The sequence below is a fragment of the Monodelphis domestica genome, chromosome 2, assembly GCF_027887165.1.
Source record: "Monodelphis domestica isolate mMonDom1 chromosome 2, mMonDom1.pri, whole genome shotgun sequence".
In the NCBI taxonomy this organism is placed as follows: domain Eukaryota; kingdom Metazoa; phylum Chordata; class Mammalia; order Didelphimorphia; family Didelphidae; genus Monodelphis; species Monodelphis domestica.
The window spans coordinates 55721547-55734719 of record NC_077228.1 but is presented as its reverse complement, the minus strand read 5'-3'; the positions used below and the strand labels follow the sequence as shown (position 1 = coordinate 55734719).

General features: G+C 40.3%; 1 protein-coding gene across 1 annotated transcript in view; it reads left to right on the top strand.

Moving 5' to 3' along the window:
• Positions 1-2507, top strand: part of SH2D1B (SH2 domain containing 1B) — a 38131-nt gene extending 35624 nt beyond the window's left edge. The window contains exon 4 of the mRNA XM_001369689.5: positions 450-2507. Within this exon, the coding sequence (XP_001369726.2) occupies positions 450-490 (41 nt within the window). The 3' untranslated portion in view covers positions 491-2507. The remainder of the gene's footprint in view (positions 1-449) is intronic.
• The last annotated feature ends 10666 nt before the right edge of the window (positions 2508-13173 follow it).

The window sequence follows — 13173 nt, the reverse complement described above, 5'->3', positions numbered from 1 at the left end:
GAAGGTCCCATCCTTGGAAAGAAGGAAACACTCATTTATGAAGTGTTTTCTGTGTGACTGTGTTAAGTGCTTTATAAATATTATCATTTGATCCTCATAACAACCCTCAGAGGCAGGTACTATTCTCTTCCCCAATTTTCAGTTGAAGAAACTGAGGCACAACAACCCTTAGAGGCAGGTACTATTATTTTCCCCATTTTACAGTTGAGGAAACTGCAGAAGTTAAGGGACTTGCTCAGGGCCTCACAACTAGGGAGGGTCTGAGGCTAAATTTGACCTCACTTCTTCTTGACTCTAGGTCCATTACTTTATCCATCATTCATCTCACTGCTTCTAAAAGGTAATCTACCCCAGGCTGCTAAAGTCTAGGAAGGAAGAAGCCAACACTTTTGTTTGGGGGCCTTGGGATGGCTGTAAACCCTCACAATTTACTTTCCATTTCTTTTCAGCAAATTCCAGTAGTGACGATTATGTGGAACCTTTGCCTTGAATTCTAACTAAGTGAGCATGAAGAAAGGCAACCTACAAACAACTTGGCAGCGTATAGGATAAAGTCTCACAAACCTCAAGGATTCGCAGCTCCTCCTGAAATCTGAACAATCACCTTCCAGCACTGAACTCTGACCTTCCTACCAATCAGAGAACTGGGCAGTCCATGGTGGTTAACTTTGCCTTTTTATACAGTTAAGCTAAAAGAAAGGAAACTCTACCTGTATACCAGAAATAGAAATGTAACCTCAAAACTCTGTCCCCTCCACCCCAAGAAAATCTGCCCAGGATCCCTGCAATGCTAAAATGGGTAGCCAGAGTTCATCCTGAGAGTTTAAAACAGAATGATGGCCAAAATAGCCCTCCTCCATCCTTATATACCCCCGAGTCCTCACGAATAATATAAGGCCCTTGAAAACTCTGATCTTAGAACTCGGACCCTGGAGCCCCAGAATCAGTGTAGTTATTTTGTTGTTTAAAAAAAAAAAACTCTTACCTTCTGCCTTAGAATCAATACTCTGTATTAGTTCCAAGGCAGAAGAGTGATAAGGACTGGGCAATGGGAGTTCAGTGACTTGCCCAGGGTCACACAGCTAGGAAGTATCTGAGACTGGATTTGAACCCAGGACCTCTTGTCTATAGGCTTGGTTATCAATCCAATGAGCCAGAAGCTCCCTTAGTGTGGTTATTTTTAAGAATTCAAATGTGATAAAGATTGTCCCATTCTTTCATATAGTCCAACATTCTCTATTGCCAGACCATTCAAGAGAAATCCATCCCAAATGTGAAGATGGGATTAACTCTTCCTTGCCCATTTTTTTATTTATATACCCCCACTTATCCTTAAGTGTGGAGAGGTCTGTGACCCATGTGTGCAATAGTGGGTGATGAATCAGAATTGACTGACTGACCTCTGGGCAGTCGTAAGCAAAGCTAAAAGCTGTCATTGGTCCACATAAAGTAGAAGGAAAGCACAGGAAGTGATGAAAGCAAGGGTCTTTAAAAGTGGCAAGAACTTCCTATGACCAGCTCTTTCACCTTCAACTTGATATTGAAGGAGCTTCAGCTTGGGACTTGGGACTGCTCTTAAATTTTCCCTTAGGACTACCACATGTGATGAGTGAAAAAGACTGATTCCTTTTCTTGGTTTTCCTGGAGGTACTAACCTCTGTAGAGGCACCTCATCTTGGAGGAGGCCTCATGGCTAGCACCCTTGTTTAATTTACCTTGGGGCCCCCTTTGCTAGGGCCTCTCAAGCCCTGCCTAGTTCAGACCAGGCCAGAGTAATTACCTACTCTCTCTCTCTCTCTCTCTCTCTCTCTCTCTGATTTTCCTACTTTTACTCTTTCTCCTTTTGTATCATAAAATGTCATTCTGACTTGAGTAACAATTTCTGGTGACTACACTCATATCCAACCCTTTAATATTTTACCCCTTGCACAAAGCAGTCAATTAAGCTTTTTTTTTTTTAAATGCATTGGGGGTTAAGTGACTTGCCCAGGGTCACACAGCTGGGAAGTGTCTGAGACCAGATTTGAACCTAGGACCTCCCATCTCTAGGCCTGGCTCTCAATCTACTGAGCTACCCAGCTGCCCCCTCAGTTAAGCTTTAAAGGTAATGTAAATAACAAGAAAGGAAACAGAATCATCCTCTGCCTTCCCTATACAATTAAGAAAAATCCTTTGGTTCCTTGCATGATCCAGGGGTATCTAAATCCCTTCTTAATTCCTACTAATAATTCCAGTGTGGAAGAAGGACAAAAGTGCTCCTGAGCCCATCATCCTTTGTTAGGGTTTGAGAAGGTCTATCTCTGGGAATTTTATGGATGGGTCTCAGGGTAGGCTTAGAGAACTGCTGAAGGCAAGGGTCAGGCTAGAGCTACATGGCATTTCTTGCCTTAATTCCAACTCTTTTACTAGGTTAAATTTACTATGTTTGTAAAAAATGATTAAATCTCATGTACAGTCCTCTTTTCTGTTCCTTATATATTGATGCATTATTCATGTTTGTTGATGTCTAAGTTCATAATAAAAAATAAAAATTATTTTTAAAGAAATGATGTCTTAGAGACTCTTGATTTTGCTAGTGTGGCCCCAGCAGAATGTCCTTCTTTTGGGGCATACACCCCTATGCTGGGCATTTCTCACATAGAACTTTGATCACTTCTTCCTGTGGGTTTTAAAATTAATAATCAATAACTAAATATTATATTTTATAAAGTTTTATTAATAATAACTAAAACAAAAGAGCTGCCTGACTTCAGGCAGGTCACAGGTCCAAGAGAGGAAGAGGGAGGAGTTACAGCCACTTAAATACAATCATGCAGAATGTAGGGACACAGGAAAAGAGAATTTTGGGAAATACTAAGGGACTTCTGGGGAATGAAGTCCAAAGGCTCAAAATCTCCATTTATACATTACCTTATATCATTCTTCTTTCTCCCCTCCTCTTTGGACTCCACATCTCCCTTCTCTCCACTTTATAGCCTAAAAACAGTTGTATTATTGTAGATTCCCCATTTCCATGGAACACTAATGAACTAATCCTAACTCCCACTCTATAGTCCTAGACTTCAAATGCATATCTCTGTGTACTCACTGTGATACCTTTGAAAGTAATTATACGGAGGTTTATAGGTTCATGCTGTGCAGCGGACAGAGTGTTGGACCTGGAGTCAGGAAGACCAGAGTCTCACATGAGACTGAGGACCAGGGAATCAGAGCAACTTGCCCAAAGACATATAGAAATTATTGGCAGAGCTGGGCAGTGCAGTTGATAGAACATTGAGCCTGGAAGTCGGATGACCTGACAGTTCAAATCCATCCTCAGACATTTCCTAGCTGTGTGACCCTGGGCAAGTAATTTTACTCTGTTGACCTCAGTTTCCTCATCTGTAAAATGAGGTGGAGAAGAAAATGGCAAATTGCTCCAGTATCTTTTCCAAGAAAACACCAAATGGGGTCATGAAAAGTTTGATGCATTTAGTTATTTTAGACAAAATGGTTCAAAAAGTAACATCAACATTCCAGTGGTTCAAGTCAACCTAAAAAGAAACCAGCACATTGTAGTAGAAAGAATAGTGGACTGAGATTGAGGAGAATTTGATTGTAACTTGGGCTAGCTAGAATTCCTTGGCCTTTTTGGATCTCATTTTTCTTATCTGTAAAATGGCGTGTAAGTAGGAATGTGTTGATTAAAGTTAGAAAAGAAAGCACCAATGACACACTTTTAAGTTTAATCTGCATTATTAAAACTTTAAGTCTAAACAATTAACAAATGATACATCAAGTTCTAGTTTGTACAGTCTGATGGTTTTTGAGGCATAAATCCTTACATTAAAAATTCAACAATGACTCTCCTGAGAACATTTGAGTGGGCACTTATTGAGAGTCATGTCTATATGGTACTTTCCAGTTAAAAATTATGAATGTGTTAATTCTTAGATTATGTCTACAGCAATTTAGCCGCCAACAAATGGAAGAGATAAACATTTCTTGAAAATGATGCATTCATAAAAGCACGTGAACTAAGGCAGAGAATCACACAAAGAGAAGAGACCTCAATGGCTATCAAGACCAACTAGATTTTAAATTTCTACTTCTATAATAATGACTAATGATTTGTTAATAACAAATTGGGGGGTTTTTGTAGGTTCTGGAATCAATTTTATAGTGTAATGGGAAAAAATTAGTAATTGAGAAAAAATTTTTTTAAAATTAAATATAAAAGAGAGAGAGAAAGAAACAGAGTGTTGAGAGCCATCAAACCCTCACTGGCTGACAAAGTCACCATTTGGGAAATAGGAGCTGCAAGGCAGCCCCCCCACCCCCTGAAAATGAGGCCCCTACTGATCCCCCTCTGTAACTTCTCTCTCTTTAACTTCTTTCACTAATGAATGATTATTGTTCTCTCTCCAACACAAAAGAAATAATATGAGAGCAAATACTTATATGGTGTTAAGGGTAAAATTTAGGCTTGAGACTGAATATATTATTTAATCATCACCAGGGATTTTAATTCTAAATCCCAATAAAATACTCAAGTCAGAATAGAATTTTATGGTGGTTTATTTACAATAGAAGGAAGAAATTAAGAATGAGGGAGAAAGAGGGAAAAGAGTAGAAGATCTGCTCTGACCTGGCCTGAGCCATGAGGAGTTCAGAGGCCTCAGCCAAGGGGCCTTCCCAGAAGGTTAAATCTAGCTTGGCTTCCAGCCATGAGGCCTCCTCCAAGATGAGGGGCCTCCTCAGAGGCTGGTGCCTTCAGAAAACCAGGGAAAGATGATTCAGCCTTAACACTCACCACATGGTAGACTAAGGGAAGCAGTCTCAGGCCTCCATGCTCCAGCCCTCCAAGTCAAGAACCACCACAAAAGTCCGCAAAAGCTGCAAAAGTCACAAAAGCTCACCTCACAGGGAGTGACACGAAATATTAAGGCAGTTCTTTATATCACTTCCTGTGTCTCACATGTACTTAGCCACTAAGGTGGCTTAAACTTGGTCTAGGACAGCCCAGTCAGTAGTCTCCAATTTGTCATTTGCTAGCACACACAGGCCACAGATCATCCTCCCCTACAGTTTATTCTTAAGTGGGGGTGTATACATTCCTAGGTTGCTAAAATTCTAAAGACTAAGCAGGGTGGAGTAAAACTAAAATTCACAATTCACCCCCTGATGATGATTGGGGGACTAGTCTCCCCAATTGATCACTAAGTATAATCATCTTGTACCTCTGAATCTTCTAACTACAGGTGTATACAAAATTTCACCTAAAATTCACAAGGGTTAACACATATATATTCCACCTTAATCCCCCCCCCAGATTATTACCCTAAAAGATTGTATTCATAGAATTAAAACCTAAAGGTCACTACCCCCCTCCTTTCCCTCTTCACAGAGTTCCATTCACTCCCATTATAAGCCAGGCAAGCTAAGAGCATCAATCACCTTCAAGACACACTCCACTGCCGACAGAAACCAGGCAACATTGCCAGGTGCTTTAAAGTGACACAAGAAAAATAGAACTTGTAAATTGAAGAAAACCCCAAATCTGGTCTGTCATTAAATTGCCCTCTAACCATGTACCTAGCTACGAAATGTCTTGTTATCCATCTCCTAAGTAATTGTGATTGATTGTGAAAGCTGACCAAAAGTAACAATGATTCTCCTAGGTCAGGGAGAACTAACCTCTAGATCACCCTGTTTATGTCATTCATCTATAGCAACAATGTTTCATTGACTATCTCCTTAGGCTACATGTCTGTTGTTAAGTTCCATGGAAACATATATGTAGAAAATCAATTGTGTGCCAAAGAAGTATGTAATCACTAACTTACATAATAAACAACCCTTTGTGCTATGGCAGAACACTATGTGACACCTACGCATATGGGACTGAGCACATAGCACTTTTCATCTCCATTACTTGACTGGATCATCATACTTAGATGGAGTAAGCCCTTACCTCTAAGAGACCACTGGACAGATCTCGGAAACAGAGAAAGCTAGAGAGAGGGAGAGGCAAAGAGAGAGACAGATAGACACAGACAGAGACAGAAAGACAGAGAAAGAGAGGGGGGCAGAGAAAGAGACAGAGAAAGACAGACAGACAGAGACAAACAGAGACAGATAGAGAGAAAGAGAGAGACAGAGAAGGAGAGGGGAGAGAGAGAGAGGGAAAAACAGAAAGAGAAAGAAAGGAAGAGGGAGAGGGAGGGAAAGAAGAGGGAGGAAGGAGAGAGAGAAAGAGTGGGAGGGAGAGGAATGGAGAGCGGAGGAGAGAGAGAGACAAAGAAAGAGAGACAGAGAGAAGGGAGAGAGAGAGAGACCAAGAGAAAGAGACAGAGAGAAAGATAAAGAGAGACACAGAGCGAGAGAGAGGGAGAAAGAGAGAGAGAGCAAGCAATGAACCTTGAGGCAGAGGGCCTGAATCCAAAACTAGGATCAGCTTGGTCACCTAGAGCAAGCAAAATTAACCTGTCTGAGCCACTATTCCTTTATCTATAAAATAGCTATGAAACTCTCACAGGGTTGTTCTAAAGAAAGTGCTTTATATAATGTAAAGGGAATAGGTATGTTTTGTTTTGTTTTTAAAAGGACATAAAGAGAAGGTGGAAAAAAGAATAAGAAGGGCATAAAGAGATCTTTTTTAAAACCCTTGGATATAGTATTAAGTGAATGAAACTAAGGAGCCTTGTGTGTAGGTCTGGCACCGACACTGGTTGCATGACCTTGGGCAAGTATCCTTCTCTGCATCATGTATTCCAGTAGTAGACTTCCATTCCTCAAGTTCAGTTCTTTAAGTCTCTACAAGTCCATAATGGAAATGAGCAGTTAGGTGGATAGAGCACAGGGACTGGAATACGAAAGATTCATTTCTTTTTTTTTTTTTAGTTAAAATCAGGCCTCAGACACTAACAGTGTGACTCAGGACAAGTCATTTAACCAGTTTCCTCTTCTGTAACTTGAGCCAGAGAAGGAAATGGCAAACTGCTCTAATATCTCTGCCACAAAAACCCCAACTGAGATCATTAAGAGTCAGAAATAAGTGAAAAGGTGTGAACAGCAACATGCATCACAAGAGCAGGAAGACATTTTGTGCTGGTTCAGAGGACAGAGGTAGGGTCAGTAGTAAGAAGCTGCAAAGAGACAGTTTTGAGCTCAGTCTATTGAAGACATCCCTAACAAGTAGAATTGTAGTGAAAGAGTTAAATTAGGGGTTTGTCAAAATAAAAGAGCAGCTTTTAATAATTTAAGTTTTAATGAGAATATAGTAGAGTTGTAAATTATTATTATCCCTTTAAGCCAGAGAAAAGAAAACTTATAGCAGCTTTTAACAATTAACAACTTTGTTTAATTAAAATAGAGATAGTAAAAGAATATAGTAAAATGAATGTAGTAAAGGAGGGAAATATAGGAAAGAGATAGAGAAAGAAATTTCCTAATGTCTATACTAGTTATCCTAAAACTGCTTACCTAACTAATGCTAATAACAAGTACCCCACAAAGTTACAACCCAAACAGAACTAACCCAATCAGTGTTTAATCCAACCCCAATTAAGTCTGTCAATGAAGGCCAATCACCTTCTCAAAAGTTCAAGGAAGGGGAAAAAACCCAAGAACCCAAGCCCAAACCCCAAAACTCAAAAGTCAAAAAGCCCTCTAAAGGCTAAAGCCAAAAAGCTCTCTCAGTAATCTCAGGCCCGCCTTTATATTCTAGCAACTAAACACCAACCACCAACTAATTACCAACTCATACCACCTTCAACCAACCTCCAATGACCAACTCATGCCCAACAGCCAACTTCCCACAACTGCCAGACCTGTCAGCCACAGACAGACCACAACTGTTAGCAACTGCCCCTCCCCACCCCCAATTATCAGTAACTGATAGCCCTGACCAACTGATGCTGGCCCAGCAGGGGTCTCCCTGGTTCCTACTTCCTGTCACTGTGGGCTGGTTAATCCCTATACATCTCTATGGAAAGAGGACCTCCAGGCCACTTGTTAAATCAAAAAAGGAATAAAGAATTCCTTTTTACAGTAGGAAAATAAAATAAACCACTCTGTGAGGAAGTGCGTTTTCCATCACAAGATATTCTAAAAGAGGCTGGATGACCAAGGGCATTGAAGGGTATGCTGGATATAGAGAGAATTGGGGTTTGAAGACCACTTGCTAATGGGGGGACCTTTGACTAGGTGACCTTACCCCTTCTATAAAGTTTCTTATCTGTAAAATGAGGGAGTTGGACTAGATGACTTCTGGGGTGCCTGCTAGTTTAAAATCTGTAATCCAGTGACCACCTGTTGAGTTATGTGAAATAAAATCCTGACCCTGGATAATGGATTATAAAGTAAAAGAATCTCAGAGTTGGAAGAGTCATCTGTCTTCTCTACTATCTATCTTCTGAGCTTTGTAACAGCTTCCAAACTTTCTCTCCATCTCTAGTCAACTTGGGAGTGCTCCAGGGAATTTGTTTTTGGCCATGTGACTTTTCAACATTTTTATCAATGATTTGAATAAACATAAAGAGCATTCTTATCAAATTTACTGATGACAAAAAAACTAGGAAGGATAATTGACACACGAAATAACTGAGGTAAGATCTAAAAAAGGTTTCCACTGGCTAGGACACTAATCCAAATACTATAAGGTGAAATTCAATAGAGATAAATGGAAAGTCTCACAAATGGGTTTTCAAAGTCAGTTTCAAAAATACACAATAGGAAGGAACTCATGATGAAAAAAGCTATCTAGGGGGCAGCTGGGTGGCTCAGTGGAAAATCTGGCCTCAGACACTTCTTAGGTGTGTGACCCTGGGTAAGCCACTTAACCCCTTATCTTTCTTCTGCCTTAGAACTAATACAAAGTATTGATTCTAAGACAAGTTTTTTTTTTTAAAGGCTATCTACTGCCATAGAAGGGACTGAATGCAGATTGAAGAGCACTTTATTTCCTCCATGAATTTTTCTCTAGTGTAAGTGAAATGTGTCTTCTTTCACAAAATGATGGATATGGAAATATATTTTAAAGGATAACACATGGTTTATCTATATCATATTACCTGCCTTCTTGGGGAGTAGGGAGAGGTGGGAGAAAGGGAGAGATGGATCTCAGAATGTCAGAAAATAATTATTTTGACATGTAAAATAGCTAAATGTATTTATGTACCAAAATCTGATAGGGAATGTATGGTTAAATGGCAATTTGTGTAAAAATGACCCAGGAATCCTCATATCAGGCAATCACAATATAGTTCAGCAGTGTGATATGGCATCTGAGAAAGAAGATACAATTTAGGGTCATGTTCAAAGAAACAGAATTTCTAGGAATAAAGAGGGGGATAACCTCTGATGTGTTTGACTCTGGGTACTACCACAGGCTAGGAAGATCATTAATAGGCTGAAGAATGTTCTGAGAAAGGAAATTAGAAGGGTGAAGGATTTGAGTAAATAGCATAAGAGAATTATGTGAAGAAATTTGGGATAGTTAACATGGAGGAGAAAAGACTGATGGGGACAGGGATGACAACTACTTTTAGGCATTTGAAAGGCTGTCATAAGGCAGAGAGTTTTTAAATTTGATATCTACTTGACCCCAGTTAGCAGGAGTAAGAACAGTGGGTAGAAAGTAGAAAGAAGCATGAGGTCAGGAAAAAAATCCTAAAAATTAGAGCCATTCAAAAGGGGAATGAGCTACCTTAGGAAGAAGCTGAGTGGAAAGAATGGGAGTGATTTAAACAGGGAGACAAATTAGAAGTTTATTGCAATAGTCCAGGTTATGAGGGGTGAAGACCATGACCAGGGTGGTGGCTAACATGAATATGGAGAAGGGGATATACATGAGAGGTATTGGAAAAGTAGAAACAATTCTTTTCTTCTTCTTCTTCTTCTTCTTCTTCTTCTTCTTCTTCTTCTTCTTCTTCTTCTTCTTCTTCTTCTTCTTCTTCTTCTTCTTCTTCTTCTTCTTCTTCTTCTTCATCTTCTTCTTGTTAATCTTCTTCTTCTTCATCTTCTTTCTTCTTCTTCTTCTTCTTCTTTCTTCTTCTTCTTAATCTTCTTCTTGTTAATCTTCTTCTTCTTCATCTTCTTGTTAATCTTCTTCTTTCTTCTTCTTCTTCTTCTTCTTCTTCTTCTTCTTCTTCTTCTTCTTCTTCTTCTTCTTCTTCTTCTTCTTCTTCTTCTTCTTCTTCTTCTTCTTCTTCTTCTTCTTCTTCTTCGTTGTTGTTACCCTCCATGTTAGAATGAATACTGTGTATTGGTTCAAAAGCAGAAGAGCAGAAAAGATTAGGCAATGGAGTTTAGGTGGCTTGCCTAGGATCACACAGCTAAGAAATATATGAGGCTACATTTGAACCCAAGACCTACCTGAACACCAGGCCTGGCTCTCAATCCACTAAGGCACCTAGCTACCTCCAGATGCAATAATTCTTGACAACAGATTGGGTTTTGGGTGTAAATGTGAACAACAAGTGTGAATGAAAAGATGACACTGTGGGGATGAATGTGGTTGACTGAGAGAATGGCGGTGCCCTTGGTGGCAAGTATTGTTCTCTGGAACCCTGAATGATTACTCAGCTATGACTTGGATGGAGAAGAAGGGAAATGAAATATTTGAGAAAGATGCTACAAAATTATAATCATATCAGAAGCACTTCTGAGTCAGATGAACTGACAAGTATGATTTGAGTCAATAGGACTAGTGATAGCCAGAAGACAGCTGCAAAAACAATGAACTTAAGCATTTGTTAGGGATCTACCCAACACAATGGAAAAATAATGTGGGCTGACAGTGGGCAGTAAGGGGAAGTAATAGGAACAGGACCATCATACTTTGAAATCTGGCATTTCTCCCTAGTTAGCGCTGGTTAAACATTGACTGCAAATCATGTAGATTCGGTGTTAGTCATGCATTATAGATTGTCCAATTACCTACTCTGTGTACTGGCTCTGTAACATTCTATGCTGGGCACCAGCTTTTACCTACTCTGTTTTTATTAATTGCTTATATTGTTCTTAGAAATAATTAATTACCCATAGTGGTCCTCCAATGTACTACCCTGCCTCCCCATTCATATTCTCATTCCAAAAGGGCAGTAAGACCTCTCCCCCTTTGACAAATGAGGACAAGGTGGACAATGGGGGAACATGGAACCTGCGCACTGGGGACTCTGGCATTGCAGAAAAATTCCCCAATCTTGCACATGCTCCTTATTCCCTAAGGCAACAAACCTCAAAACATACCTCCACCTGAGTTTGGAAAGGGAGAAGCTAAGCTGCCAGACCCTAATAAATAAGTCAGCCTTGATCTACAATGGGTGGAAGCTGCTGCTCTACAGTGGAAGCTCTACTCCTTGGTGGCCAGCCACCCCCACCCACTCCTCCATGTTTGAGCCTGGGCATAGGCCAACTTCAGGACCCTGGGGACCCTGTCTAAGACAACAAAAGAGTATCTCGCACCCCATACCCATCCCTTGAAATCCCAAACCCTGACACCAGCCTGCAAAGAGTCTCCAAACCCAGTAGCACTTGACCCTTTCAATCCCGTGGGGAAACCCTTATCCCTGGGGCAAAATAACTTACAGTGCTCTGAGTCCTGTCAGCCATCAGCAAAGGAGACAGAACCAGCAGGTTTCAGAACTCCCAGTTCAAAGGCAACACAATATAGGTATAAAGTAGGAGTCACAAACAAGGTGAACTAGAGAACACAATGCAATCAACATATTTATTAAACCCTTATTTGATGCCAATAATGTAAGAAGGGCGATTTTATTTCATGAGCACAATAGAGACTGGTGGAAAATGTATCCTTGTGTCTCTAGAAGAGCACACTTTATTTTTAAAAAGAAAAAGAACACCCAAAACAGGATGGATAAAAGGAGGGAGGGCAGAAGAGTATCAAAATATATGTACAGATACATATATATATATATATGTATACATAGACATAGGCATACATGTATAAACACATATTCACATATATACATATGTAAAGATAGAGGAAAGAGAGGAGCGAGAGAAAAAAGGAAGTTCAGAGACAGAAAGACAAAATCAGAGACAGAGAAGAGGGAAGGGGAAGGAGGGAGGATAGAGGGATAGAGAGATAAAGAGGAAAGGAGAGAGGGAGAGACAGACTGAGACAGAGACAGAGAGAAAGAGAGGGAGGGAGGGAGGGAGGAAGGGAAGGAAGGAAAGAGTCAGAGCCAGAAAGACAAACCAAGGAGAGAGGGAATATGCTTATGTGAAGAAGTACATGATTCAGAACAAGAAAATTTGAACTCATTATCTTTCTCCCTAAATCCATGATGGCGAACCTATGACATGCGTGCCAGCACTGATACGTGTAGCCATTTTCGATGGCTACACACCACTGCATGTGGCTGCAAACAGAGAAGTATGGGACTGCATGCTGAGAAGGACTTTTTTTCTCGAAGTGACACACCACCCAAGTTATACTTGTTTTTTTGGCAAATTTTGACACACAAGCTCAAAAGGTTGCCCATCATTGCCCTTAACTCTCCCCTCCTTCTACCTTCCCAGTTACTGTAGAGAGCAACATTATCCTCCTCAACTCTCAGGCTGGAAACCTAGCAGTTATCCTGGATTCTTCACTATCTCTTATCCCTAAGTATCTAAGCTGTATCTAAGCTGTTGCCAAAATAGCTGATTTCATCTTTTCAACATCTCTTGAAAATTCTCCCTTCTCTCTTTTGACACTGCTACCATGCTGACACAGGCCCTTATCACCTAGATAACAACTAGACTATTGCAATAGTCAACAAGTGGGTCTACCTGTCTCAGGTATCTTCCCACTCCAATCTTTGATCAGACACTAAAATGGTTTTCCTAAAGTACAGTTCTGATCAAGTTAGTCCCCTGCTCAATAAACTTCAATGGCTCCCTCTTGCCTCCAGGACCAACACAAAAGTCTCTGTTTAGTTTTTAAAGCCCTTCGTAACCTAAACCATAGCTTCCTCCTATCTTTCCAATTTTCTTGCATCTTACTCTCCAACACATACTCTTCAATCTGGTGACGTTGCCCCCCTGGTCATAAATAAAACACTGCCTTTTTCAGCTTCAGGCATTTTCTCTGACTGCCCCTAAGCCTGGCACACTCTCCTTTCTCAGCTCCACCTACTGACTTTCTTGGCTTCCCTTAAATCCCAACTAAAATTCCATCTTTTA